Genomic DNA, 27,348 nt, shown 5'->3' with positions numbered 1-27,348 from the left:
GATTTCACCACTATGATACTGCTTCAGCTAAGCATTCCACGCATAAACCTACACATTAAATCTTCTGTGATGGATTTCCAGGCCACACAATTATTTACAGACACCACACAAATGCTCCAAGGGGTAATTAATTAATTTATGTGAATTAATAAATATAAAAATTAGTGATGTGAATTACTATAATGCTATGTAATTTATAGCATTTTCCTCCCAGAAAATTCCAAAGCAATTTCTAGGCTACACTAGCTGCTTCAGATACTTCATTGTAGAAAATATAATTCTATTCTGAAATGTACTACTAGGTTTTATCCAGAGCATGAAGAGAAATAGCCAGCTCTGACAACCCGGTATTTGAGGATCTGTAATTCCATTCTATGTGTGCTTCTAAGTGTTTGATAATGGCTTCCCTGGTCTTTCTGTTGTATATAATTGTTGAAGATATTGTAATTCTTTTGCAGATTAAAGTTTAGCAAAGCATTTTGGAAAATATTTTTAGGGCTTTTTATATTCTGTGAGTTTTTCTGGAAAAAAATATTTATATAGTTTCTTATCATTGTCGGAACTGAACTTGATGATTTAGAAAGTTCTTCAACAGAGCAAGAATGAAATTATGAGTATTTCTTTTATAATGAAGAGGTTTTATAAATTTGGTCTCCAAAGAGCCTGTATTTTTTCATTTCCACCTTTGTGAGGTTATTATGGGGTATTTACCAACATACAGCCAGTTCCAAGAGTGCTGCTGACATCTTTGGTTTTTAATTTAGACAAGATACTACAGACTTGTTATATGAGTAAATAGACCACCTTATGCCACTTTGCTTCAATGAGGCAATTTTTGATTCTTGTTGAATGGAGACGTAAATTTGACCTAGTGATGGCATATTGCAGGTCTTATCCTTTCTCTGTAAGCCCTTTAAGATTTTCTAATCCCTGAACTAGTCTTCCTGCTTGAGGGAGTTCTGTGGTAGAGTGGTTTGCCTGTTCTTGAGAAATTCAAGACTTGCTCCATGTTTACACCAAAGACTGTTCGCGGTTAAGAAGGCTGCAAATGTCTATTTGATTATTTCAACTGGAGAATCAGGGTGGTCTTCTTAAAAGTTTAAGCATATGATTCATGTAGATATAATAGAAAACTGAGTTAATAGTATGATGAAGACACATCAAATATCTGCAATATGGCATGACTGAACTTAAGGAAAAGCAGAATCCATAAGAAAATAGCTAAATAATTTTGATTCATAAATCTATTTTGAGTTTATTCTATTTCCATAAAATCTATATATGGTTGAAATACGTTGAATAAATTATGTCTTCTGAAAATGAATCTAAACATGCCTCACAGAAATGTGGCAAACCTTTCCATGGCTGAACCATGACAATGCCAAACTGCAAACATTTTCAAATGCATTTTTTTAATGTGAAAAGAGGAAAATAGAATTGATTTGAATTCATAAATTCTTGTCTGTAATAAACTCATAATATCAGTCCTGTACAAGAGCTTCAGAACCTTTTGACAGAATAATGATAAATATATGTTTGGCCTAATTTCCCAGTTACAGGTATGCTCCATACTTCACATTTGTTTTCTTTTTTAATCAACCACACCTTTTACTTAAATCTGTAGGTTGTTTGTTTGTTTGTTTGTTTTACATTATCAGGATAAAACTTTTAATTTGTTCTTTAAATGAATATATCTGAGTGCGATGCTTCATAGAAGGAATGTGGTACTGAAGGGAGGAAATAATTAGTATAGGTCTGATATTGTTTGCATAGTTTTTTAACAATTTCTATAGTGAAAAAAAAAAACACAGTATCAGTTTTGTTAAAGATATATAAATGTTATTTCTTTAACTCTCCAATTCTTCTACTGATCATATTTCAGTACCAAATACAAACAAATACAGGAATCTTCAGATTGAATTAATTCAACAAACCATTGGACACAGACAATTGCAAAAATGTGTAAAATGTATTTTCCATTTTATAATTATTTCTAGTCTTTACTGTGCACGTGTGTGGGAGAAGAACGTTATTATAAACCCTGTCATGGCTTGTTTTAGGACGTTTATGTAATTCTGTACCTTTGCCACAGGCTACTATGGAAGATGACAGTCCAATTCAGTCTGAGTGCCAATGCCATGCTACAGTTTACCAATATCACAGTATGGGTTATGACCCATAGCGCCGTTATGTATGTTGATCCAGGACAGAGTTCCTTGGTCTAGATCAGAAACCATGGATCAGAGTCAGTGGTCCCCCCAGAATGCTATTCACACAGCTAGAACAAACCTATACATTTAAATTATTTCATTGTGTGGGCTTAGCAAATGAAAACTTGTGTTTCTTCCTTTAAAAATACATCTGTGTCCACACATGTTAGTTCTTTTTCACATTTCTCCTTTTTTTTTTTTTCCTGAATACATTTACATAGCACCACAGCCTATGGTAATCCTCACTATATACTAATCTGTGGATAGCTCATCTATTTTTTTTAATGTTGTTAGTGGAATCTAGAGGTGCTTTAATTTTATGAACCAATTAGTTTCTCTTTTATTCCAAAAATTGTGTTATAATAACTCTCTGAACATGTTATTATAATATCAGTAGTAAATCCCTTTAGATATAGACTAATCTTCCTTCAGGATCTGACAATAATTTCTTTAACAATCGGGATATGACTCAGATGCTATACTCCAAATTGTCTGTAATAACCTCTCCTCGGGTCCTATTATCTGTCATCACTATAGATGCGCCTATACGTTTTCTATAAGATTATCTTGTTGCTAAGCTATTTTACCCATCTGGACATCATTTGTTTTATGATGCAATATTTGTTCTCATAGCAGATAAAAAAAAGTGGATTTCTCTCAGTCTTTCAGGGTTTATCCTGTATTTTTTATGTGAATATTCCTGTAGATTTCAGTAACACTACTATTGTGAGTAAAAGTTGCAAAATTAGATCTTATTTCACATATATCTGAATTTGTCAGAATTATCTGTACTTCTATAATTCTGTTTCCTTTCATTCTCCTGCTTTAATGATTTTTATGATAACACATCTTCCGTGTTTTCTGTATGATTCAGTACTTAAGTATGCTGGCTTTAAAAAAAAAAGGGGAAGTAACGTTCTATTTGTTTAGTACTGCTGATTGATTTGACTGATGTACATGCATAACTGCAAAATACTTTTATTCTGGCAGTGCTTTAAAGACAAAAATAGAGGATGCTTTACAAAAAAAGTGAATAATTTGTTCTGAGTCAGTTGAAGTATGGAAAAATAAAACAAGAGTGAAAACAGCAAAATCTTGAACAGCTAAACATTGGAAATAACTAAACTAAAACTGGAGACAAACATACACTATTACTTAGTAATTAAGTTAAAGCAAAACCTTTAAGTTAAAGCAAAAACTTTAAGTTAAAAGCAAAACCTCTTCGACCCTTATTAAACAAATAAAAATTATGATATTGTTATTAAAATAGTAAGTGATGGAATTTTACTGTCACAAAAGCACACATCTTGGGCAGCCACCTGACATTTTTGAAGATTTCTGTCAGTTACTTTGGGGGAAAAAAAGCTACATTGGTTTCTTTTCTGGTGCTAAGCTAGCAAATGCTGTGTTATGACGACTTGGAAAAGAAAATGGAAAGGTCAGGAACTGGTCCTTTTGTAAGTGCAATAAATGAGTTATAAATGAGAAAGTGAGACAGGGAAGAATCTAGTTAGTGTATATTACAGGCAGCAAAATTCCCAAGGCTCTTTCCCACGTGAACAGTTTGAGACAACATGTTGCTCAAATACAGTAGCTCTTTTTCATAATTTGTGACTTACTTACCTGTTTGAACTCGTTGACTTTTGGTGGCTTGGTCAGGTGAAACCACTTTCTTCCTCTTATTCCATTCCTCAAAGATTTTGTACATGATCCATCTTGCCAGTGGTTTCTACCCCTAGGAGGGGAGGAGCAATTTGCACGGTTGAGCTGTGAGATCACCTCTTGGAGTAAACCTAAATTCTTTTCCTTGTAGCTTAGAAGTAGCATATCTACCAGTCTGGATTTCATTTCATTAGTTTTAAAGCTCCCCTGGTCTGAAGTAAGCACTCAGAAAATATCTTAAATAATACTTTTTTGCAGGATTTGTCATGCCAAAGCTATTGCTCTGTCTGGGAAATGCACTGACTTGGATAGCTTCTTAGCCATCAGCACAAGAACACTCACAAGATAGTTTGATTGACGAAGTAGATCTGAGTGCTGTGTGGGGATGGTGATCAAGATAGAAGCAAAAAAAATAAAATACTTTGTTGGGCTGAATGTAAATGAAGAGTCTTGGTGAGTGTAATGGAAAGGAGAGGGAAAATCCTGAGGAAGACTGGCCCATTGCAGTTCAAGTAGTCTGCCCTGAGTCTTGAAGTAAACATCATTCAGACATCTTATAGGAAATGCCTTTTTGATTGTCTGATGAGGAGAATCACTACTTTTATAGGGCTGCTCTTTCCCAGAGCACTTTACAGCTCTTGATGGAAAGCATTGATATTATCTGCTTGCTTCCCCTGTTGACAGATGTTTCTTCATTTCACAGAGATTGTGACAGAAGGCAAAGGCACTGACAGAGCACTGCAGGTAGCAAGCAGGTGCAGCTGTCCTCAAAAACAAATAAACTGGTGAAGTGTAATCTTAACTGAAAATGTTGATCCACTGAGCAATGACTAATCATTAAATCCAGTTTTGCAGTCTTATATGACGTTCTGTTCTTTACATATCAGCTATAGCTATATACTATCCCATTTTGATGTATATTAATTAGCTGTGCTTGAATTGGGCTATTTTTTTGCATTTTTTTCCATAATACTTCAGAAGATGCTACTGGAGAAAAAGTTTGAAGGGAGTCAATCTAAGTGCTATCAAGCATCAATACAACCTGTTTGGAAGAAAAGGATATACATTTTACCTACTATATATATGGAATGATCATTGGTCCCCAATATATATAAGAAGTTAGCTAAAGATAATTGTTTAACAGTTACTATACAGTATCATAAGCTGTGTTTTAATGTAATGTGGTTTCAATGGAATTTAGGAGATAGCTGATGTTATATACAATTCTGGTCCAAATCAGTACAAAACATAACTTAGCCTGTGTACTTTTGTTGGCTTCTAGAAGTTACATCAGGATAAATACTACCCCACAATTCAAAATCAAAACCATACTGTGACATTCAGCCATAGTCTGACTGAAGAAACTAATCCTCTTCCTGGAAAATGCATAGAATAAATATACTATCTACATGTTTGGATTTCTCCGTGTGTACTTGTATGCATAATGCACACTTCTATGTATTTTATTTTCAATAAAATACAGTATCTTTTTCTTTTCCCTGACACTCTCTCTACTTTGATAACTAAGGTGTGTATCCTGATCAATAAATTTCTGCCCAAGAGAGGAGGATGGGAGCATTAGTACATGCTCTCACCATTTCTATAGTTTGAAATTCACAAAAAAATGCTTGTTGAATATGTTTAACTTTCAGATAATCAGTACCTGTGCTGCCAAGGATTATTGAAAGCAGCTGGATGCCTGCCTCTATGCTCCCCCCTTCTTGGAACGGCTGCCAGAACAGGTAGTCAGAAACGGAAAGCAGAGAAATATTTAAGCATCTGTGCTCTCTCTCAGGAAAACAGCTGTGGCTTCCATAGGAAGCGTTCATTTTTTCCCATCAGCCAAGACTCTGGATACCCCTGGGTCCAGTTTTGGCACACTGAGCCAAGTAGGATGCAGTTTATGGCTTAAAACTTATGAGAGAAAACATTCAGACAGTCCCATCCCTGGCAGAACATTGAGAGAAATTCCCCAAGCTGCAAGCCACATGTGGGCCTCTGACCTTTTATTAGCACACCATGGGAGAGGTTAACAATTGTTGAGACTTCAGCCCTCCCTTTGACATACAAATTAAACAATACCCAGTAGTCTTTCCAAGACAGAATCGTATTTAGGGCACAATATCCCTTTTAATCTAGAATCCAACATGGGGGGAGGGGAGAAACAACAAAACCTTAGATTAGGAAGATGATATATTTCTATAAAACTGAAGTCTGGATTGGTATTTTTTCAACATTGTATAATTGTTCACCATATAGTGAATTGAAACTTTTTTAAGCCAAAGTAATCATGAGATGGAAACAGTTTCTCACACGATTTTTAGCTCTTCATTTGGTCAGCACCATGAGCTACGGAGCTAAGGTTGCTCAATAGCTGGAGCCATATACAAAATACACTCAATTATCTGATTTTTAAAGATATCCATTGTATTTATCCAAGCACATAACTGTTGAGAAAAAATACCATGTATTCAGAATTATTGATATGATGTTTGTCACAGAATAAATGCCAAATCTGATATGTTTTTATTCTGTCTGCATTACTGCAGTGAATGAAATTGTCTTAGATTTTAGTGAGATGGGGGTTAGAAAGTACTAACTTTTGGGGGAAATAAATGCTTTCTCTGTTTTTCACCTAATGAGCTATGAACATTAAAATTCTAATCTATGGCAAAGAATGCAAAACGAATAACCCAGCATCCCAGACTTTTACTGTAACTCTGAGTATTCTTTCAGAGTCTTAGACAGATGATTTTGACTATACAGTACCATATTTTTTTGTGCAGAGACTGTACTGTGCATAAAATATGAGCAAGCAAGCTCATGCTTCTGCCATCAGTGTTTTCAGCTAAAGAACCAGCGGAAGTTGATCTTTTCCCATCTTCCTGATGGGAAGCAGGTTCAAATCTGTCCAATGCTAGAAACTGGAGAGAAAAAAAAAAAAAAGAAAAAAAAAGAAAAAAAAAAAAGAAAAAAAGAGTAGCAGCAGATTTTACTTTTCATCCCCTTACTAAAGTGACAACCACATCTGAGAATTAAGATGATGAAGCATGGTTTCTGCAAAAAGTGTTTGCTGAGTAGTGGTTGCTCTATGAGCTAAGCAGTCTCATCTTTCTTGACTTCTGTTGGCAAAGCAGATGGTATTAGCAAATGTTAGTTTGAGATGAAGAATGCCTTTGTATTCGTTGTGAATAAACAGAAATGCTGCACTAGCAGGGAGTCTGCACTGAAGGAGGATCAATTACAGTTATGCCATAGACACATGCCTGTATAACCATTTATATACCTTTCACAGCTTCCTTACATAGCTGTCTCTAATGCTGTACCAGCATTCCAGGCAGCAGGTCTTTTTGTTATTTTCTGTGAAAATCTTAGATTAAAAAAAAAGATATATATATATAACCCTATTTCATTACCTTCAGCAGTACCTTATCTTCTTTTCCTGTTGCATTATTCTTTCACATATCAGAACATTAATTTCATTGATTCTGAGTTTTATTTTCTTCAAGGATACACAGAAGAATTTCTTCAAGCTTCCTACAAGTCTATTCTTCTAAAACTTTTATGAGTTTTATTTTCTGCTTCCGAACTATATCCAGTTAATCTATATTTTCTTTAAATGCTTCACCAATATAGAGCAGGCAGGCATGGCTACTGTGTTTTACATGAAACATTTCTGTTAATATCTACCAGACTGGTATTGACATCTTTTTGTATCAACACTGTAAGGTTGAGGCATTTTTTGTTTGTGAACTACTCCAACACTCCAGGTTTTTTTTTCTGATGTACTCCTGGCTTTTTTGCAGGTTTTGTGTTTTGTTTTGTTTTGATTTGGCTGTTTTTCTTTTTTAATATTAGAAATAGGCATGTGCATATCTATATTTTTTCTCTTAAATTCTAATTTCAATCTCATTTTGTAATATAATAATTGATTCATTATTTCTTTCCCACTGGAGGTTTTTCCTTCAGGTTAGTTGTGTACCTTCCATGCTGAAGTTTCATTTAGATTGTATTTCTTTAGTTTTCCTACTAGAAAGTCTTGATGGGTAAGTAGGAAAATCAATGGCTTAGCCTATTTGAATACAGCTGTGGTTAATATTGAATATAGCAACTTTTACATTATCAGAAGATAGTGAGATTTGGGAATGTGAGTTTCCCAGAGAGAAATAGAAATAATAAGCCAGAACACAGAGAAATTTTGTTGATAGTACGGCAAGAAATTGACACATCAGTAGTCAGAAGGAGATCTGTTTTTTTTTTCCATGTACAGTAATGAACACAGGGCTGGACTGACCTCAGCGTTTTTCTTTTCCTTGGAACTTTAAAAGCAGTCACATTTTACTGCTTCTGGCCTCAAAAAGAGGGTTGGCCAACATGTTGGGGGTGTTCTGTCTATCTTTGACTTGGACATGTATCTTCTATGGCAAGATTTTTCTGTATCATTGCATGTTAATGTATTTCCTTTGCTGAGAACAGCCTTCTATGTGCTCCATCCTTTTGATGAAAGGATTAATTTCTCCTACAGACATATTGGCTTTTGAAGCAATCTTTGTGTCAAATGACTTTTAGCCTTGATCTCTGTCTTCCAGGCTTTCTTGAATACTTTTCTGGTAGTTTTTTGTTGTTTTCTTTTGTTTGTTTTTCTTTTTTCCCACTGTACTGGAAATCCTTTCTGTTTCTGACTCAGTTGTTTTATCCCTCTTTGCAAATTCCTGTTCCCTTCTTTCACATTTGCCATTAGTCACAGTAGCAAGCTTTTTCCCATCACTTCTTTTTAACATCTGCAGCAAAGTTTTCTTGTCAGTGATCTAATGTCTGTGGGTTTATAGTTAAAAGCTGGGAATTTTTTTTCCCTCCACAATGTGAACGTATTCTGATTTCAGAGCTTGTACCCGGTCAGCTTTCTCATAACAGCATATTTAGCACACCAGCCATCAGAGATATTCCACTCTGCAGCCACCTTTGCCAGAGAGGTCCCAGCTGACATTACGCTCTTGGTTTTGTTCACCATCACCAATGCACATACGCACAATAGCCACACTCTGAAACAAAACTCATCTATGTAGAAACATATTTTATGTTCGTTAATGATGGAGAGATTGGACACAACTTTTTCCTAAGATGGTGTTGTATTAAAGTGATATAAAAATAGAGGGCTTACAGGGATTCAGTTATTCCTGTAGGTGCTTATCAGGTGAATGTTGCACAGTGAGGTAATGAGCAATCCAAATTTAGAAATGTTATAATTATAAATTTTCTTCATGTGTTCAAAGTGCAATCATTTTTTTGCTTTAATTTTCTTTTAAGTGAGCATGATAGCTTCAAGGGCAGGTCCACCCTGTCCATATTTTAAATGAATTTGCCATCTTTTAAGTAAAAAATTACTGCACCACAGAAGGATTAAATATAAAGTCATAGAATCTATGACTTTATAAAAACAATAATTTTACTCTTATCATGTACAGCAATATACATGTCCAGTCTAGAGAATTGCATTATAAAGCAATCGGTTCTTTAAGCTAAAGGAGAACAATTTAAATTTGATTAAATGTCAGATCACTGCAGTAAAGTATTGATTAAAGGAAAACAAGCTTCGTATTTCAACAAGGGAGTAAAATACTCTCTTTACATATATTTTAGCTTATATTTTATAAAATTAAACCTTTGCAGATATCTCTTTTACTCTCCAACTTGTGTTTGAGCTATAAGTTGTGCAGTCAGATGTATGTAATTGTGTTACAGCTGCTGACAGGCATAAAAGTAATTGAGATATTTCATCTCAATAGGTACACTTCCTTTTTAAATGTTTTAAAAAATAAACTCAACAGCTTTGGCCAAACTGGAACAGAACTATCTCAAATATTTTGTTTCTGCACTAAACAGCTATTAATAACTCTTTCAATCTCATTTGGCCTTGTAACCTGCAAAAGATTAAACCAGTATGCTTACAGACTGAGATATTTCTAAGATTTGTCATCCTAACTTTCTGAAAGCTTTATTTTTAATTGTCCTTTTAAAGTATGCTAAGAATTTTTTTTTTTTTTTTTTTTTTTTTTTGCTTATTGTTTCTCAAATTTGAGAGAAAATGAAAACTGAAAAAATGCAGGCCTTTTCATTAAAAAAAAATGTAAAGTTTGGAATTAAGTTCTAACACGATGTATGTTTTTCAGTACTTTATTGTCAAAAATGTAAAAAGCATTATTTCACTGATTTTCCTTCGAGCATTGCACCCATCAACCAGTCTCATGTGGTAGAGCTAGTTAGTATTAGAACACCAGACACTGAACAAATCCAATTATGCTCATCTCTCTTGTTCACCAGGAGCATGGTATGGAGCGAGCAGCGAAGAGAGGTTCAGAGTGTGCAGTGAGTTTCCCTAAGTGATGGCACAGTGTTTGGAATTTATGGCAAAACTGTAATGACTGGAGGAGTTTCTAGAGTGGGCAGGAATGATAATTTTCATATTTTTAAAAGCCCATGAATTCATATATCTGTACACAATTTTTAATTTTAAGAAATACTTTCAAAAGAAGAGCTTGAACCACTACAAGTAAAATCAGAAAGCAAATGCAAAGAGCTACAAAATGTGTCTATCAGATACATGTATTTAGGTGTGTATGAGAACTGCTGAATCACAACCTGAACCTCTGATTAATCACCTGAGGCAAGCAATGAGTCAGCCACAGGAGCACAGGTGAAGGCAATTCACCTGTGCTGCTGAAAGGGGTGGAGCCTGGCTCCACCGCTCCTGGAACCATTTAAGAGCTGGCTACCAGTGGGAAATGACCTTTTCTGGAGGTTTGCTCTGCTGGAGTTTCATAAGTGAGCCCAGTATGTGGGTAAGCATTCTATCTATTTTCTTTTTGTTATTATAACCTGCTTTTCCTAACTCTCTTGTTAATTTCATAATTATAACATCTTAATATTCATTGATTATACAAGGTGATATGTCTTTCATGTGAATTTGAAAGTTTGGTTTTAGTAATATTATAAAGTTGCCAGGTTTTCTGATGTGTACTTAGACATAAACACGGGGACTAATAGGTAGATAGAGATGAGAGCTAATTTAAGGCTGACAAATACAAAAAAAAGTAAATTGTTACTCTTACTTTGTTTCCCAGGATTAGCCATTTAAAAAGGTAATGGCAATGTGGTGGTACAAATTACTGATTAATGGCCAAGTTGGAAACCTAGAGAATAGCACTGTGAGCTAAGAATGTGTAATAAAGTAGGTAATATGTTTTGTTTTGTTTTTTAATGTGAGACTTTTAAGCTCAAAAGATGACTGACAGTTTATAATTACTAAACAATTTTTCTCAGAATTCATTTTAAAAGCCAGCAAAAAGGTGCAGAAGTTATTTTGGAGCATTGAACATATGAGAAGATTTCAGTTTAACAGAGTTCCGCTTTAGAATGCGATTCAAAAAGGCTAAATGTTTTAGAATAATTTAGGTATTTATGCTTTTAATTAAGTAATCTACTATGGCAAGTGTTCTCAGATATTTCAGTAAAACATTTTGACAACTTTTGTACAGAAGACCATGAGGAGAGTTTGTGTATGTTAATAAGTGTGATGTGTTAATAAGTGTAATGTTGATACACTACACTTGCATAGCTCAATGCAACACATGTGGAAGTTCCTGTTCATGATTGACAGCAAAGCTTCCTGGCTTCAGATTTTTGTTTTGCTTTGTTTTGTTTTTGTCCTTTAAGAATAAGGAAAAACATTCAGAGTTGTAGCATTTAGGTTGTATGTTCATTCTTTGACCCCGGAAGAAAGAAATATAATAAGTAACAATTCAGTCGGACACATATACAAGTAATTTGAAAGGCCACAGTCTAGTAGGATTCAAGTTATTTGCTGGCTGCACATAGGCCACTTTAGATGTGCTTGTGCGAAAATCCCTGTGTGTTTAGCTGAGGGATGCAAGGTGATAGCAGTGCCAGGAAAGTCAGCCAACCTGGTGTTGTGCTGAGACTCTTAGCAGCTTCTGTCCTTGCTAACTCAAGCATCTCTGCAGTGCATTTCATTTCATAGTGGGGAGGTGTCCAGCTGTGAAAGCAACTGAAGGATATATATCCTGTCTCTATATCTATCTTTGCCTTTCCTGGATGTGTAACATAGGACTTTTAGGATGTGGGGACATTTACAGACTATGTTTTCATGCTTTAACTGACTTTAGAGAGTCACGCCATATTTTAATGAAAGAATAAAGTTTAAAATGTTTAACAGAATCTGAAGAAGATGTACATATTTCTTCTTAATTATTTTCTCATCGTCTGCTAATTAGGAAATACAAAGCTAATGGAGTATATCATACCAGCAAGAATCCTTTCAATGAGTGAAGTATTAATACAGTTTTGTGGGGGATAAAGGTACTTGGATTAATTGTGTGTGTGCCAGCAGTCTATTAATACATTCTTTGTTCTATGTCTGGGACATACTGAACCTGTGAGATATGAGCTGCACCAGTAGCCTAAATGTGTATGATGAATCCTCATGGAGAGTTTTCAGACATTCTGCTACTTCTGCAGGAATCTTGGACAAATGCTGTGAAGCTGCTTTTATTGTAGTTCCTTTCTATCCACAGTTCTCTCACCTTCCTCAAAAAATAATAATCTGATTCCCCCTCTTTGGTTTCCAAGTATTGTTATTGCAAATTGTTTACTAGTGCGGCAGTCTACTTAACCTGTTCGCTCTACAAGTGCTTTCTATGCCTACTGCTAAAATCATGGTATTTCTGTACTAGCCTTAGACTGCTCATTTAAAAACATTGCACTGAGAATGAAGATGCATTCAGCTTCTACCCAGATCCTGACATCTTAAAACAGTAAACCTTTTACTCTTTTGAGACATACATTTTCCATCTCCTATGTGTAGTTCTGCACATTCTTGTTTACAAGTAATCTTGTATGGGGAAGTGGGAAAACAGTGATAGTGTGTATAAAATCTAACTTGAGAAATCTGGGATTGTTTATTTAACCATTTTGTTACTATATTCTATTGTTATATTGTATTTTATATTAACTATTACATCACTTTGTTCTCTCCATATTAACTAGAAAAGAATGATTATATACAGAAACAGACTTCTCAATCTAAAAATTATTCTTAATACTCATAATGTAAAATTATTTCTAGTGCTTTTGGAGAGAAAGAATATAGAAAAACCTTTGCAATGTTTAATTTGCAATATCAGTTAAACAGTTTACAGTGTCAGATTGAGAGGGCACATCACTAAAAGTACTAGGCCTATTTTTTATGTGAACAGTCAACCTCATGAAGTTTCTGAATGTGCTGGTTTTCATGAACCCACCCTAGAGCTACTTGTGTACCCTAAGTATAGTGGATTTGTTGAACAGATACAAACTACCCCCGCAGTGAAATTTGGAGTGAACATCTCTGAGCAGAACCTGAGAAATGTCAAAGAATCATTGAATGATTTAGGTCAGCAGGGATCTGAGGACTTGTGGTTCAAACCTTTTCTTTTCCTTAAACTAGGGGTGTCTTTGAACACTTGTCTACAATTCTAGACCAGTGTCTGAAGTCTTCTAATTCTGTTCGGATTAAGTCTGCGAGAAAAAAAACACAGTGCTGTGTCTAGGCAACTCAGACCTACAAAAGTCATTACAAAAAGAGAAAATGGCAGAAAATAACATTAGTGATCATTAGTAAAGCTAACACGGAATTGGATGCCTGAATTTAGCTAATTATTTCAAAATGTTTTACAGCTTAATGAACTTAGATCACTCCAGTGGGGATTTGTTGTGAACAGCAGACTCAATCCTGCATTCAGTCCATTAGCTAAGGTATCTTTTTCTTATGAATAGTGTTGTTTACATTTCTGTAGACTTACTCACAGTGGGAACACAAGCTATATGGAAACTGAAAGACTGTAGGGAAGGAGATAATGTAAATATTTGGAAGTCTGTCTTCTTCCAGCAGTCTAGAGGAGAGCCCATAATTGATTTGTAGTTACTTGAACAGATAAATATAACAAGTGCTTGTACTGAGGTGGCAAAAAGTTTGCATTTTAACATTCCTGGATGTGTGCTTGTGAGAAATTCTGCTTTCAAGATGAACTGTTGCATTCTGTAATTATTGTTGTCATAGAATTGTAGAATCACAGAATGGCTTAGGTTGGAGGGGACCTTAAAGATCAACTCATCCCAACCCCCTACCGTAAGCAGGGTTGCAAGCCACTACATCAGGATGCCTAGGATCCCATGCCTGGACTTGGATCCCTTCAGAGATGGGGCATCCACAAACTCTTTGGGCAGCCTATGCCAGCACCTCATCACCTTCTGAGTAAAAAATTTCTACCTAAAATCTTGATATTACCTCTTTTATTGTGAAGCGATTCCCCCTTGTTCTATTACTGTCAGACCATCTAAAAAGTCACTTCCCTTGCTGCTTGGAAGCTCCCTTCAACTATTGGAAGGCCATACTTATGTCTCCCTGGAGTCTTCTCCAGCCTAAACAATCATAACTCCTTTAGCTTTTCTTCATAGAAGTGCTCCAGTCCCCTGATCATCTTTGTGGCCCTCCACTGGACCTGTTCCACAGCTTCACATCCCTACTGTAATGGGGCTCTCTGGCTTGGACACAGTATTCCAGATGGAAGCTCAGAAGGGCAGAGTAGAAGGGGACAGTCACCTCCTTCACCTTAATGACCACCCCTCTTGATGCAGCCAGGATGCAGTTGGCCTTCTGGGTTGCAAGCATACACTGCTGTCTCATGTTCAGCTTTTTGATATATAATATTATTTGTGGAGGAACTTTTATCAGAGTAAAAACAAGAAAGCATTCTCTTTAAGTTATATTTTTGTTTCAAAATTGACTAAATTAGGCAACTGATATATAAATATTTTTACCAAGAGGCAAATAGTAGTCAGTTTGGACCATTTGAGAAAGAATGCCAATTTATGTGAAAAATCTAAATTTATCTAAAAATTTAGATAACTGTAAAAGGGAAAAACAAGCAAACAAACTAAAATTTCACTTAGGATCCTAGAAACTTGAACAGAAAATTCAGAGTATCTATATATAAGTTTCATGTTTCTTCCAATATGTTTAAAAAAATAAAAAAACAAAAAACCTGTTAATTATAGTTTAAGTCTCCTGGTGAAATGCTCTTCTACTGCTTCCTGCTGCCCACACTACTGTCTGCTCTGAATTCTGGCACGTATCAGCTTGGTTTTCCATTACTGACATCTCCTGACTGCACCATTTATTCAAGTGGAACAAACCTTTTACCTCCAGAGTACGTAGCAGTAATCAGAAGAAACTGAACTCCAGCTCCTATAGCAAGTTTCTGCTTGGTCGCCCCATGCAGCTGGCTCTGCTCATTATAGGTCAGCATTGTAGCTATAGAGCCAGCCAGAACTTGTGTCATGCAAGGGAGGATTTGGCCCCTTAATTTTTTTCCCTGATTTTTTTTTTTATCCACCTTGAAGCATTATTATTTCATGAATGGGTTATTTTCCATCGCGTACTGGCAGTCCTGACATTGATAGGCAGTGAATCAATACTGTTATAGAATGATGAAGCCGAACTTGTTCTGCAGATCCACAGTGTGCCTGATGTGGTTATTCATTCTGGATGCAATAACTGCAATTTGAAGAATACCCCCACAGGCTCTGATTGCATGCTTTATGAAAATCATAATGAATAATTTAATTAAGAAAGAAGCTGCGTTGCTCTATTTTTAAAAGAAAAATTCACCCAACATGTTTTTTTCATTTTCAGCCTATAATAGCAATAACCATCTTTAGCTGAGAACATTTCCTGGGGCTTAATGGCCCATAGCTGTACTTCTTCAGGTGATCATCATCTCCCAGCAGTCATTAATCCCCTACAAATGCCCTGCATTTCAGTCATTAAATGTGCTTAAGAATGCTTCTGAAAATGAAATACTTCTATATTTAATGTGTCTTCCAGGAATAGAAGTGATCTTTTGAGGTGAGGAATGAAGTGAGTTTAGTAGCGTGTCAGAAGTACTGATTTTGACAAGTGAATAAGATCTGTTTCTCAAGCTAGCATGACAAAGAGTTTTTCCACAGTCAGAAGATATTATCATTTTATGTGTACCACAATTCACATGGATCTCAATTGCATAACAGGTAAATCAGAAATGCAGATAGTTGTTTAAAATTGCTTTTCTCCTACATCAACATCTCAGTGTAGAAATAAAGCAAATCTCATGAAACAAGAAGAGCATGTGCCTGCAGCAGTGCTCCACTCCATAGCTGTAAAATTGAGTCATGAGGTGATGTACTCAGATTTTACAAGGTACTTGTGGTAACATGGGGGGGAAAAAAAAAATAAAATTCTCACCAAAATACTTGTTTATTGGAGTTTCAGAAAAATTTTACGAGTCTTTCTTAAAAATGAGACCTATAGCACTAAGTGTCATCAGAATTTCTAAATACACGGCCTATCCTTGGTCAACTAGAATTAAAATCTGCAGTGAGAATAGTTGAAGAGAATTTTCCTTGAAAGAGAATTTTATCGGATTGGAGCTGTGTTACTTTCATGCTAATAACTATGCAGTGTACAGATAATTTGAGGTTGTACCTGTCCCAGATAGGTTGTGAGGGGGATCAGACTTCATTCCATCCAATGCAGAATTAGTATCTCTTAGCTATTATGGTCATTTTTATTTATATTGCACGTTCAGATCTCATGTACTTTGATGAATGTGCAGATGAGGACAGTAGTAAGTTTTGGAGCCATACATTTTTAAATGTTGAAAGTTAAATGATGTGTATTTTAAAATTGGAGCTGTTCTAGTCAGTACTTTTATATTACAGATAAACCTGAGAAAATTATTAAACTTGAGTTTTAAAAAAAAAAAAACTCTGAATTTTCTGTCCCTTCAAACAAACAAAAGAAATCACCTGGATGAAATACCTTCTAGGAAAATTGGATGTTAATTCAGTTTATGTTCAATAAACCATGACTGTCATATTCTTGAAAACTTTATTCCAAATGTGACATTTATATCAGCTTTTAAAACACAACATTTCACATACGCATGCAAAGTGTATCATCCTCTACTTGTGTAGACAAAGTTATTACCTGAATTAGATTCAACCCTGCAAATATTCCCACTTATCCTCAAGGGGTTTTTAGCAAGCAAACTAATAATAATAATTATAAAATGCAGATTTCTTATTAAACTTTGCTGGCTAATGAAAAATGCACGGAACAAAGGAAAACACTATTTTTCCTAAATTATTTCAAATCAAGTTTATATCTCAACACAGCTGTTGGGGAATAAGTGTCTATCTAAAGTACTGCAACCGGGATATCTCATTTACCATAGACTGTTTTTAAGACTACTTTAGGTATTTATATACTACCATGCAACTTGCCATGCTAGGCATCTTCAGACATTATTTGCAAGTAAACAAAATTCAACATTTTTTCACTTACCTTCTGGCACAGAAGGTGTTATTGTCCTGTCTTATCGTATGTAATTCTGAGCACTCTAAATCCAACTTTTGCTATGAAATAGAGAAGGTCATACAGGCTGCCAGTTACCATGTTTTGATGCCATTCAGAAAGAACAAATGGAAACAAGAAGAGTAAGAGAAAAGGAAAGCATGTTTTCTTAAGGTGAATTTATCAGTATGCCTAGAATAGTCCTGTAATTTTCCTCCTTAGGAGTTTTGTGCTTTTATACACTCATGTTTACAGATAAATATAATTTTTAAAGTATTATGTATAAAATGATAATGCCTATTTTAAATTTTGTGTTGTAGGTCTTGTTTTCCCTCTGCATTGCATTCTGGGGAATTCAAACTATGAGGCGGATTACTTCATCTAAAGATAAACATCTCTGAAAGAGCAAATATGACACCACTTGAATTATGGAAACAATGCTTTGGAATAACCTACGTTCCTTGGAATTAATCAGCTATGACTCCTACTGAATCATAGTCATTTTACATATGATAGAAGGGGTTTGATTTCATATGAAGATTTGAAAGATTCATTGGAAAGTGAATTTACTTGATTTTTAAAATATTTAATTTTACCTCTATTTAAATAAAATGTTCATTCATAACATTTTTTTTTTTTCAAAGTATCACCGTGTCACAGAAGCCATGTAAAACTAATAGGATTTTTCAGTATGTTTATTAGTAGTTAACCATATGTGAAAAGTATTTTCAGAATAGAAATATTTTAAAACATATTTGTAGCAATCTGGTATAAAGCAACCAGCTGATATATGAATATCAGTTTTTCCATAAGGGTCATGGTTTGGTGTTCCTAGCATACAGCTACATGAGGATGTATAGTTGAGGCAAGACAATTACTAAAAACAGCATGATAAAATATCTCAAAATAGTACAAGTTGAAATATCTTCAGGAAAGTTGACGGATATATGCATTTTATAATGCAGGCTTTCAGTTTGGACTGAGTTATTTAAGGAGTACACCTGCAATTGCCAACCTTAGATATGATCAAGCCAGCACTTGCACACAAGTATCCCATTGACTAATGTTACTCACATGACAAAATATTTGCAAGGCTGGGCCCTTAATTCCTCATAATTTCCTGTGGAGGTGATCTCAGGGGAGATGCACATCTTTCAGGAGCTGCTGGAAAGATGGTTTCTACTAAGATAGGAAAATTAAATACAAATGGTAAAGGGAGTCTCCAAACAGCAGGACTGGCAAAAATACTGGAGCTAGGTTGTTTTTCTTTCCTTATGCTCTTCCAACTTCTACTTGGCTCCAGAACTTTTAGTAGTGTTTAAAGTCAAGTAGCTAAAAACTGCAAGCTCTCTTGCATGCTTCAAGCTAACAATAATACTTGAATTAAAAATGGGATTCTTTTGTTTTTCTCTTATTCCAGTTTCTTTTAGGATAGTAAGGGCATGCTAACCAACTTCAAATATAAAGCGAGCCTATTTTTAATTAATGCACCTTTTCAGTCTTAAGCCATAAAAGATGCCACAGACTATGTAACTGGATGTTTCTGGTAAGTCATTATTCAGACACTGAATTTATATTAATGAAATTGCAGTGTTTTAAGTTACTCTGTATTTAGATCAAGTGACTTTTGCCCATCACTTTAGAGTCTGAAATGTTCAACTGAGGAAATTAGGTGTTTGTTCAATTAGATATACTAAGATCTGGGCTGCAAAGTAAGGATGATACCTTCTTAACTTTAAGGCATGCTTAAATGAAAGATTTACTTGTGGATCATCTTCACTGTAAATAATGAGAAGATTAAAAAAAGCCCCATGAAAGCAATAAAATTAATTATATTTAAAGTACTTATTTAAAAGTTTAATTTGAACATTTACTCATAACCTGGTATAAGTAAATGTCTATTTAAGAAATGAGTAGATACAATTGTATACCGCTGAATACAATCTCATGATTAACATACTTGTGCAGCAGCCAGGAGTTCTACTGTTTCTGACCAAAACTTACCATATCTTTGCCTGAATTTTCCCATCTGTGGGATCACAGTGATGGTAGTAATGATTGTGTCTCTTGCCATAATTAAAGTATGAAATTTGGATTGTTTCAATAAAAAACTATTAGATATTTAAGAAAATAGCAGAATCTGATTCCAGAAGTACAACATGATCAACTAAAGTTTTAACTTCCTAAGTTGTACACCTATACTTCAAAAATTTATAACAGTGACATCAACATTACCTCAAAAAAAATTGAGGTCAATTTAGTGACAGTAGTATAATAAACAGGAAAATGAGTTAATATCTTCTAGTTTTTTCTTGGTCAGCTGAGGTAAAACTCCATGTGTCTGTATTTTTTTTTCTGCAATGAAGTTTCAACTTTCTGTGATACCAGTTGTTCTTAAGACACTGAAAATCTGCATTTAAAAATCCACAGTCTTTGAAGGAAAATAGTGAAGATCTAAATTAAATTTTAAAGATATCATAATGAATTCCATTAGCTTACATGAAGTAATCAAAGGAATGAGATTTCAAAAGTAAATTCAGATTGAGATACACATCTCATGCCTATCAGTTTTCAGAGATGTTTGGACAAAGCCCTCACTAATATGCTTTAATTCAGCCCTGAAGAGGTCACACAGTTGGGCTAGCTGATCTTTGAAGTCCCGCTCCTAGACCTAGAATAGGACTATCTATTCTGTATAAATCACTATTTTCTTATTCTATCATTTGCCTACAAAAAAATGACAAAATACAGATAACTGACAAATACAGAAGGCACAGTAGTTTAAGTAATATGTTATTCCAGAGACAGCAGTTGTATCTGTATGGGATCCATTCTAATAAATATGTGAAATACAGACATAAGATAACGTGTATGATGTATGTTAGAGGTACTGAAATCTACAGAAGCCTTACTTCTTTTACCTTTAAAGTCACTTCTCAGCTTGATGGGAATTTGGAAATGAAACATTCCTCTGTTCGCCAACCCAATTTGGCCAAATTTTCTGAGGGTACCTACCACTGTGAATATCTTACGTGTCTAAAAAGGCTGAGCCCCTTTTAAAAACTTTTAAATCAGTCATTAAAAGAGAGGCCAAATTCATTTCCTCTTTCCAAGAAATTTTAAATTTGTTTCCTACTTCCAAGGACTGTTGCCATTGTGTATATTTTATCTGAAAGTATGGTACAGGAGAGGAGCAACTTGAGACAATGATTCCTATGGCTGGAGAGTCAAAGAAGCTTGTTGTATTGGTTATCCCAGTATCCTGTATTTTATAGCAAAGTCTACTATGTATCTATAAACAATTCTTTGGTTACAGAATGGAATTTAGAGTTTGCCTTTACCGGAAAAGAGTTTCATGGACAGGCTTGTGGAAACGCTCTCGACTGCATCATTCTCCTGTTAGCTATGTGATAGGTAGCTATATCCCTGTTAAGCTGCTTCTCATAATTTTATTATAGGAACTATTTTAATTTTTAGTTACCTTAAACCTTAGATCTAGTTCTAGAACTTGGATCTAGTTCTACTGTCTCTATTTTTGAATTATCAAAAGGCTCTCCAGGCCAGCTGGCTAGTGAATTGAATTATGCATTGTTAATATATTACGTAACATTAATTGAATGAATTAAATTCTGACTACAAACATTGCTTATCATTAGGATATATCTTCTTTCCACACATTTTTAAGATTTCATGGCTTATTTATTTGTCTACACTGTTTAGTTCCAACAATTGTAGGATAATTATATGAGAGTATTAGTGAACAAAATGTTTTTCTTGTTTAACAGATGTTGTGCAAGTAACTTTTTCTTTTAGAGATCCACTGTTCTATATCTCTGGAAACAATAATGTTCTGCAAGCAAAAGCCCTAGTATCACATGTCCAAGTCAGAAACATTATAATTGCATTTATAGTATATGCAGTATTGCTTAAGACTTCAATTTGGTTTTGTTTATCTTTAAAATTCACACCTTTGGGAGAATACCAACAATCGACAGAATCTTCTTTTTCTTTCAACAAGAGATTTAAACAGTGACTTCCGTTACTCTTTCCAGCTGTTGTCACATCCTTACACAAGCCCTTGCCCAAAGTTTGTACACATCAGTATCGTGTTAACTGAAAATCCAGAGGTAAACAGCTGAATCCTTTGTTCCCTTCATACCTGACTTTGCCACTGAAGTCACTGAAAATTTTGTTGCTGTCCTTCGTATTGGAACATTCCCTATGTAGAAACAAGAGTGTTGCAATATTCACTGCAACTCAAGCTTTGGTATAGTTAATTAATTAAAAGCAGTGTAGTTGCACAGCTACTTGTTCCTGGAAGCTGCTGCATGATTTTCTTTGTGCTATGTTAAAATCAGAGTTGATAGGGGGAAAAACAGTGAAGTTACAGCTGCGTGTTCTGCATTGCAGTTAGTAAGCTGCTTCACTCAAGTCTGCGGGATTATGGGCATTGTTTCCTAAAATTTTCTAAAAGAAAGGAACTGATCACATGACATATTTTGAAATTTCTCTTTAAAGGCAAACAAAGACATATTTCTCTGAGCTTTCAGGATTTCATATTACATAATTAGTACAAGGCTGAGTGGCGCTGAAGTGTAAGAGTTGTTCAGAATTTTCTTATTAGATCTTTAGGTTTTAGTACATAGAGCTGTGACTCAGACATGAAATTCATTAGGGAGAGCAAAAAATAATTAAAGCATTACTTTAATTGTATCTTGCAATATTATGCAAACGATGTTGCCCATAGATTGTTTTCATTAAACTCTGCCTTCTGGAATCGTATAATTGCTGATTTTATTTTGTTTTGCTTTAATTATTTACTTTTATTATGGAATGTTTCTAACTGCAGAAAACAAGCTATAGATGTTTCATAATCTAAAAGACAGATAATAAGATTTTAGCAAATAATATTTTAAAATACTTTCCTTTTTAAACTAGTAATTACTTGAGGCTTGACTAGTGAACTCTTGGTATAGCTAATGCTGAAAATGGGAATGGGAAAGTGGGAAAAAATATTCTTGGTCACTCCTTTTTCCATTCTTTTCATACTTATGTATGAGAAAATATAACAAGGCAGAGTTTTCTTGGGTTTCCTGGTTCTCTGCTTGTATTTAGGCTATTAAGTTTGGGGTTAAAACAAAATGATCCAAAGAACAAACACTTAAAGGGCCCAGGGCCCACTACCCTAAGCCATAGTGCGTCATGTAGCCTCTAACTCCTACCAGGTGTGTTCAGTGCAAGCAAGATATAATTTGTATAGCCAGAGATAATTTGTATACTTCAGGATTGTGTGTTTCTGAAAAGAAAATGAGTGTAAAAATACAGAGTTTAAAACTAAGATGCAAACCACAAGGTAAACCAAAATTAGATATCTCACATATTGGAGCAGGCTTCCATATTAATAGGGCCAATGGAAAACTTGGCTCAATCCTTTGTCATTTTTGCCCCACCTATGGAAAACAGCAGAAAAATGTGGAAACATTGAGTAAGAATGAATTGCTGAGTGTCCTTGTGTTTATGGTTTGGCAAAGAAAAGTGACACAAAATGAATCCTCCCCTCCCTCCCCTTTCTATATTTTTATGCTTCATCCTTTATTTCAGCCCGTCTCTTCCCCTCCAGTGTTTATTTATCAGAGCAAAAAAAAAAAAAAGTCTTTCTTTTTTTTTATCAGTTGGGTGTTGTTTTTTTTTTTTTTTTTTCTCAATGTGTAGATCAACCCAACAATACATTTCGTACCCACAGGGAAAGTTATGTTTTTTATTGATGAAAGCCAAATATATTTATCTATAGGTGACTACTTTACTATTCTTATTAGTCAACATTATATTCATCTGTTAATCAAAACACACAGTACAATGCTCATATATTTTTAATGTTACATTTATTTATTTTATGTATGTCTGCCTAGCTTCCTCTAATGAGTCATTTTCTAATTCCATGCCAGTAACATAGCACAGTCCTTTTTCCATTTTCTACTCCCTTTACTGATTCTTTGGTACTAATTCCTTCCTCTTTTTTTTTTTTTTTTCTCATCAGTGCTGTGCTTTAGCTATCAATGGATGTCTTTGCCTTATGAAGTACTACTGCAGTTTTTATGCACTATATTTTAACCTACTGATTTTAGTGTAGTGGAGAAAGAGTCCAGTAGTAATAATGCTTGATTAAACAGAGTTTGAATGAAGAAAATCATGGAATATTTCAAACACAATGGAATTTATGATGATTTCGCTACTTGGATTTTTCCATAAACCTTGAACATGTGTACTTATCTGCACAATTATTTTTTACAATTACAAATTACAATTATAGAAATATTTGCCAAGAAATAAAAATAACATGTGAAGACAATTGAATCCCACTTTTTAGACTGAAGAGTAACCTATTAACTTACTGTGTGTGATCATGTCTCATGATGGTGTCTATCTGCATTGAGGTCACGAGCCTGTTTTTTTTTAACGGCAGTGCTTCTCTGCTTCAAGTAGCAGCTTTTGTGCTTTCAGTTCTGACAGCCTTTTACCTTCTCTCCACTTATGACTCATAGCTGACTCATTACCTTTAATCATTCTGAAAGAACAGATTTTATTTTTACTCTTCTGTTAATCACAGTGCAAGAAAATGCTTTGAGAGAGGGTGAGGTGTTTAAACTGCATCATTGTAGGTACCAATATGCTTATTTCTGGAAAACTCTAAGTACTCCAGTTCCCTGTGCATTACCACAAATTGAATTCCATAGTGATGTCTAACAGGGGAGCCTGGTGATCAGGGATTGGTGGGAGAAATAAAAGGGTTGATTCTGAGACTGTAACAGCAATGTTTGCCATTGAAAATCAGATCGTCTTTTATTTTCTTATATAAAAGACATTTTCCATTAAATATGGCAGTTATAGAGGAATAATATACTTTTGTCTTCATGGCTAATAATGAGATAGCTGTTTTTTTTTTTTTTTTTTTTTTTTTTTCCTGCATTAGCAGTATTTCTGTTATGAGAAAAATCTTACAGTAACTTCATGCCTATGATATTTCTTACATACATATCACCATACCACTTAGGCAGCAGAGATTATTTGGGACATATAGGGACCCTGCTGGAACAGATTTTATCTCATGTCCTTTTTTAGCAAGGTGAAATTCAAATTTAAGAGGGCCAACCTGAACTGCAGGGCCAGGTTTTCCATTTGAACTTTTTATTTTTTAATAGTTTTAGCAATGAAGAGATTTCATACAGTCCTCACCTGAGGTTCAATGCTGCAGAAAGAAAACAAGAAGTTCTCCATGAAACTATGCTTTAAGTAAATGTAAACCAAATGGGTCTTCTAATCCATCGTAGGGTTCTTTCTGCCTGTCAAGAAGATGAAATAATGTGCTGGTGGATTTAAGCATTTTTCATGTATTTTCAATGTACATTTTCACAGTTCTGTCAGATTTTGTTACATTTATTTGCAAGGTAATGAAATTAGGTAAGATGTAGCTCTGGCCAATGAAACATTGAAAGTGTCCACTAAAATGCAGTATAGAGCTACCTATCATATTTCTCTTATTTAAGAAGATGGGTCTACAGGTTTGTATACAAAGCTTGTGAAGCATCAACAGAAATCAATTCGATCTGATAGATGCAGTGAATTTAAAATATATGTATTTTTTTCTTTTTTTTTGCCACAGAGAACAAAGGTTAAAATAATGTTTTTTCTAGATACCATTTCACAAATAAAGTAGTTGTAGGCAGTGTAACACAAAGGAATAACTATGGAGCTAATTTTTTGTGTATTGAAGAAATTCAGAATTATAGGAGGAAATAGCATTAATAGTAGCTAATATTACTGTTAGTGAGTGTTAATAAGTGTTAGAAAAAATGATAATTCTGTTATTAATATCAGTAAAAGTAACTCAGCAGTTCAGTTGCACAGTTTGAGCTCCATCAAAACTACCAAAAATATGCAATGGGATGTTTTTGTTTTTTCTGGAAGATTTTCTGGAACATATGGAAAATGTAGTTATTTAGTCTAAATATATTCTGTGGAAAATGCTCAAGTGTAAGATCCATTTTCCTGTTAGGAGGTTTCAGAGCAACAGAACTAGTAGTGCCTGAATCTTTGGGCATGTCTGGTTAGAAGACATGTATTTGGTCTCTAAAATGTGGCGATTTATTCTTGAGTTCACATAGAATAGAATATGTAGATAGTTTTCCAGAAGGCATGGTCAGATATTTCAACTACTCTCTAGTATTTCTAGAAGTTAATTATTTCATAAGTTATTACTAACTTCATATGCAGCAGACACAAAGTTTAAAAGGGGGCAAAATAATAATATACATAGCTCTTCTTGCTTCCTGTTCTTCTGGGAAAGAGTTTCTGATCAGGAAAAAGTGATAGAAATATATAGAAGTATATTTCTTTCTTTCAAGTTCTCTGCAACTTATTTGCTTGTCTGGAGAAAATAAGTTTTGGTGGTATTTTTTTAACTATGCATTGAATATCTTATCAACCTTTTTCCTCATCAGCTTTTCATAGCTGTGGATGAAACTAAAGGCTATATACAATTATGTTCTCCAAGTGCTTGAGAATATCTGAATTCCATTAATGATTTTGCTGTGCTGTGGCAGTCAGTATTGGAGGCCTCTGACACTGAATTTTTCACTGTATTCTTTGAGTGCTCTCCATGCCTTTCTTACACCTTCTACAGGAAAACGACACCAGTGGAGAAAGCCAGCTAAAATGTGGACCCTAGCATCATGTTCATGGGTATGGATTACTTGAGCAAAAATTTTTTAAGTCAAGAAGAGTTATGCTGTGCTTTTTCTATCTGCTTTCTGGCTGCCCATTTTGCAAAATTTCTGGAGGCAATCACTCAAGTAAATCCTGATTTCAAGATGGAGAGTCTCCCAGATAAGGTTCCTGCTGTCAGTATCACATGAGAGAAGATTAGTAAGAGACCTGTCTCCAACAAGAACCAGCAGGTGTAAAGTAAATGAAAAATACCCTTGCTGTGTTCATTAAGACCTAACTCTATGCTCCATGTGCTTAGGTGGTGTAATTTCTGTAGGACAGAAAGCCTGCTGCCTGAAGGATGTGCTTATTCTTAGCAGTCTTCAGCAGGAGCTGATGCTTTTTTATCAAACCACGGTAATACTGTTATTAAAAATTTAACAATAATTAGATAAGAAAGAAGCAAAAGCTTGTTCATATTTCAGCAGTGTTTTACTAAAAAGAATGCAATCCTTTGCTGACCTAAGTTAGGTAGCTGTACTGACCTTTGTGTTTGATTGTTCTTTTTGGCTCATTCAAAAGTCTCACATCATAAACTCATCAAGCTATGGTTCAGCTGAACTCTCTGTAAGAAGTGGTTTAAAAGGTAAGTGCAGTTGCCATATTGTAAGTTCTGTGGCATAGAGCAAAATTTTATTTTAAAGATATTTGCATTAATATACAAAAGTTCCCTGGACTGGGAGCCACAGATTTGTCACTAAGAGAACATTGGAGTCTTTGAATTAATGCATATGTCCAGGGTTCTAGGCAAGGAACTTTATAAAAAGTAATGGGGTCTCTATGCTGGAGAAGTCATTTGCAAAAAAATTATTCAGCTATGTTTGTCTCTGCAGTCCTTCAGAAAATTGATGGTAAATACACCAGCAACTTTTTGGACATACTCGTTACTCAAAATAACTCCCAACTGGAACAAGGTTCAGAAGCAGAGCATACACAGCCTTCAGGAATGAATGTGGGAACTCTCTGCATTGGATACTGACATCTTGTGGTACAGCTTTTTAGAAGGATAGATCCTGCTACAATTTTTGCAAAACTTGAACCGGTACAGATGAAATTAAAATTACATTCAACCAATGGGCTTGCAGATATTTATACAAAAAAAAAAAAAAAAGCACAATTTTTTTTTGTTTGGTTTGGTTTTTTGTTGTTGGTGTGTGTTTTTTTTTTTTTTTTTTTTTTTTTTTTGTAAAACTAAAAAGATTCACATCTCCAGCTGTATTCCCCAGAATTAGGAGATTACAAAATATTTTCCAAGACAGTAGAGCT

The 27,348-nt window shown here is 34.7% G+C and overlaps 1 protein-coding gene across 5 annotated transcripts in view; it reads left to right on the top strand.

The window, feature by feature from the left end:
- AGMO (alkylglycerol monooxygenase) overlaps window positions 1-22,924 on the top strand; it is a 183,791-nt gene extending 160,867 nt beyond the window's left edge. Inside the window, exons 13-15 of one of the 5 annotated variants that reach the window (XM_048951393.1) lie at window positions 13,605-13,682; window positions 15,814-15,995; window positions 17,640-22,924. In XM_048951393.1, coding sequence (XP_048807350.1) covers window positions 13,605-13,682; window positions 15,814-15,819 — 84 coding nt within the window. In that variant the 3' untranslated portion in view covers window positions 15,820-15,995; window positions 17,640-22,924. Of the gene's footprint in view, window positions 1-5,524; window positions 5,615-13,604; window positions 13,683-15,813; window positions 15,996-17,639 lie in introns of all 5 variants that reach the window. The other 4 variants (XM_048951397.1, XM_048951396.1, XM_048951395.1 and 1 more) reach the window with 4 other exon arrangements.
- The last annotated feature ends 4,424 nt before the right edge of the window (window positions 22,925-27,348 follow it).

Source organism: Lagopus muta, chromosome 7, assembly GCF_023343835.1.
Source record: "Lagopus muta isolate bLagMut1 chromosome 7, bLagMut1 primary, whole genome shotgun sequence".
Classification (NCBI taxonomy): domain Eukaryota; kingdom Metazoa; phylum Chordata; class Aves; order Galliformes; family Phasianidae; genus Lagopus; species Lagopus muta.
This window is presented reverse-complemented; position numbering and strand designations above follow the sequence as displayed.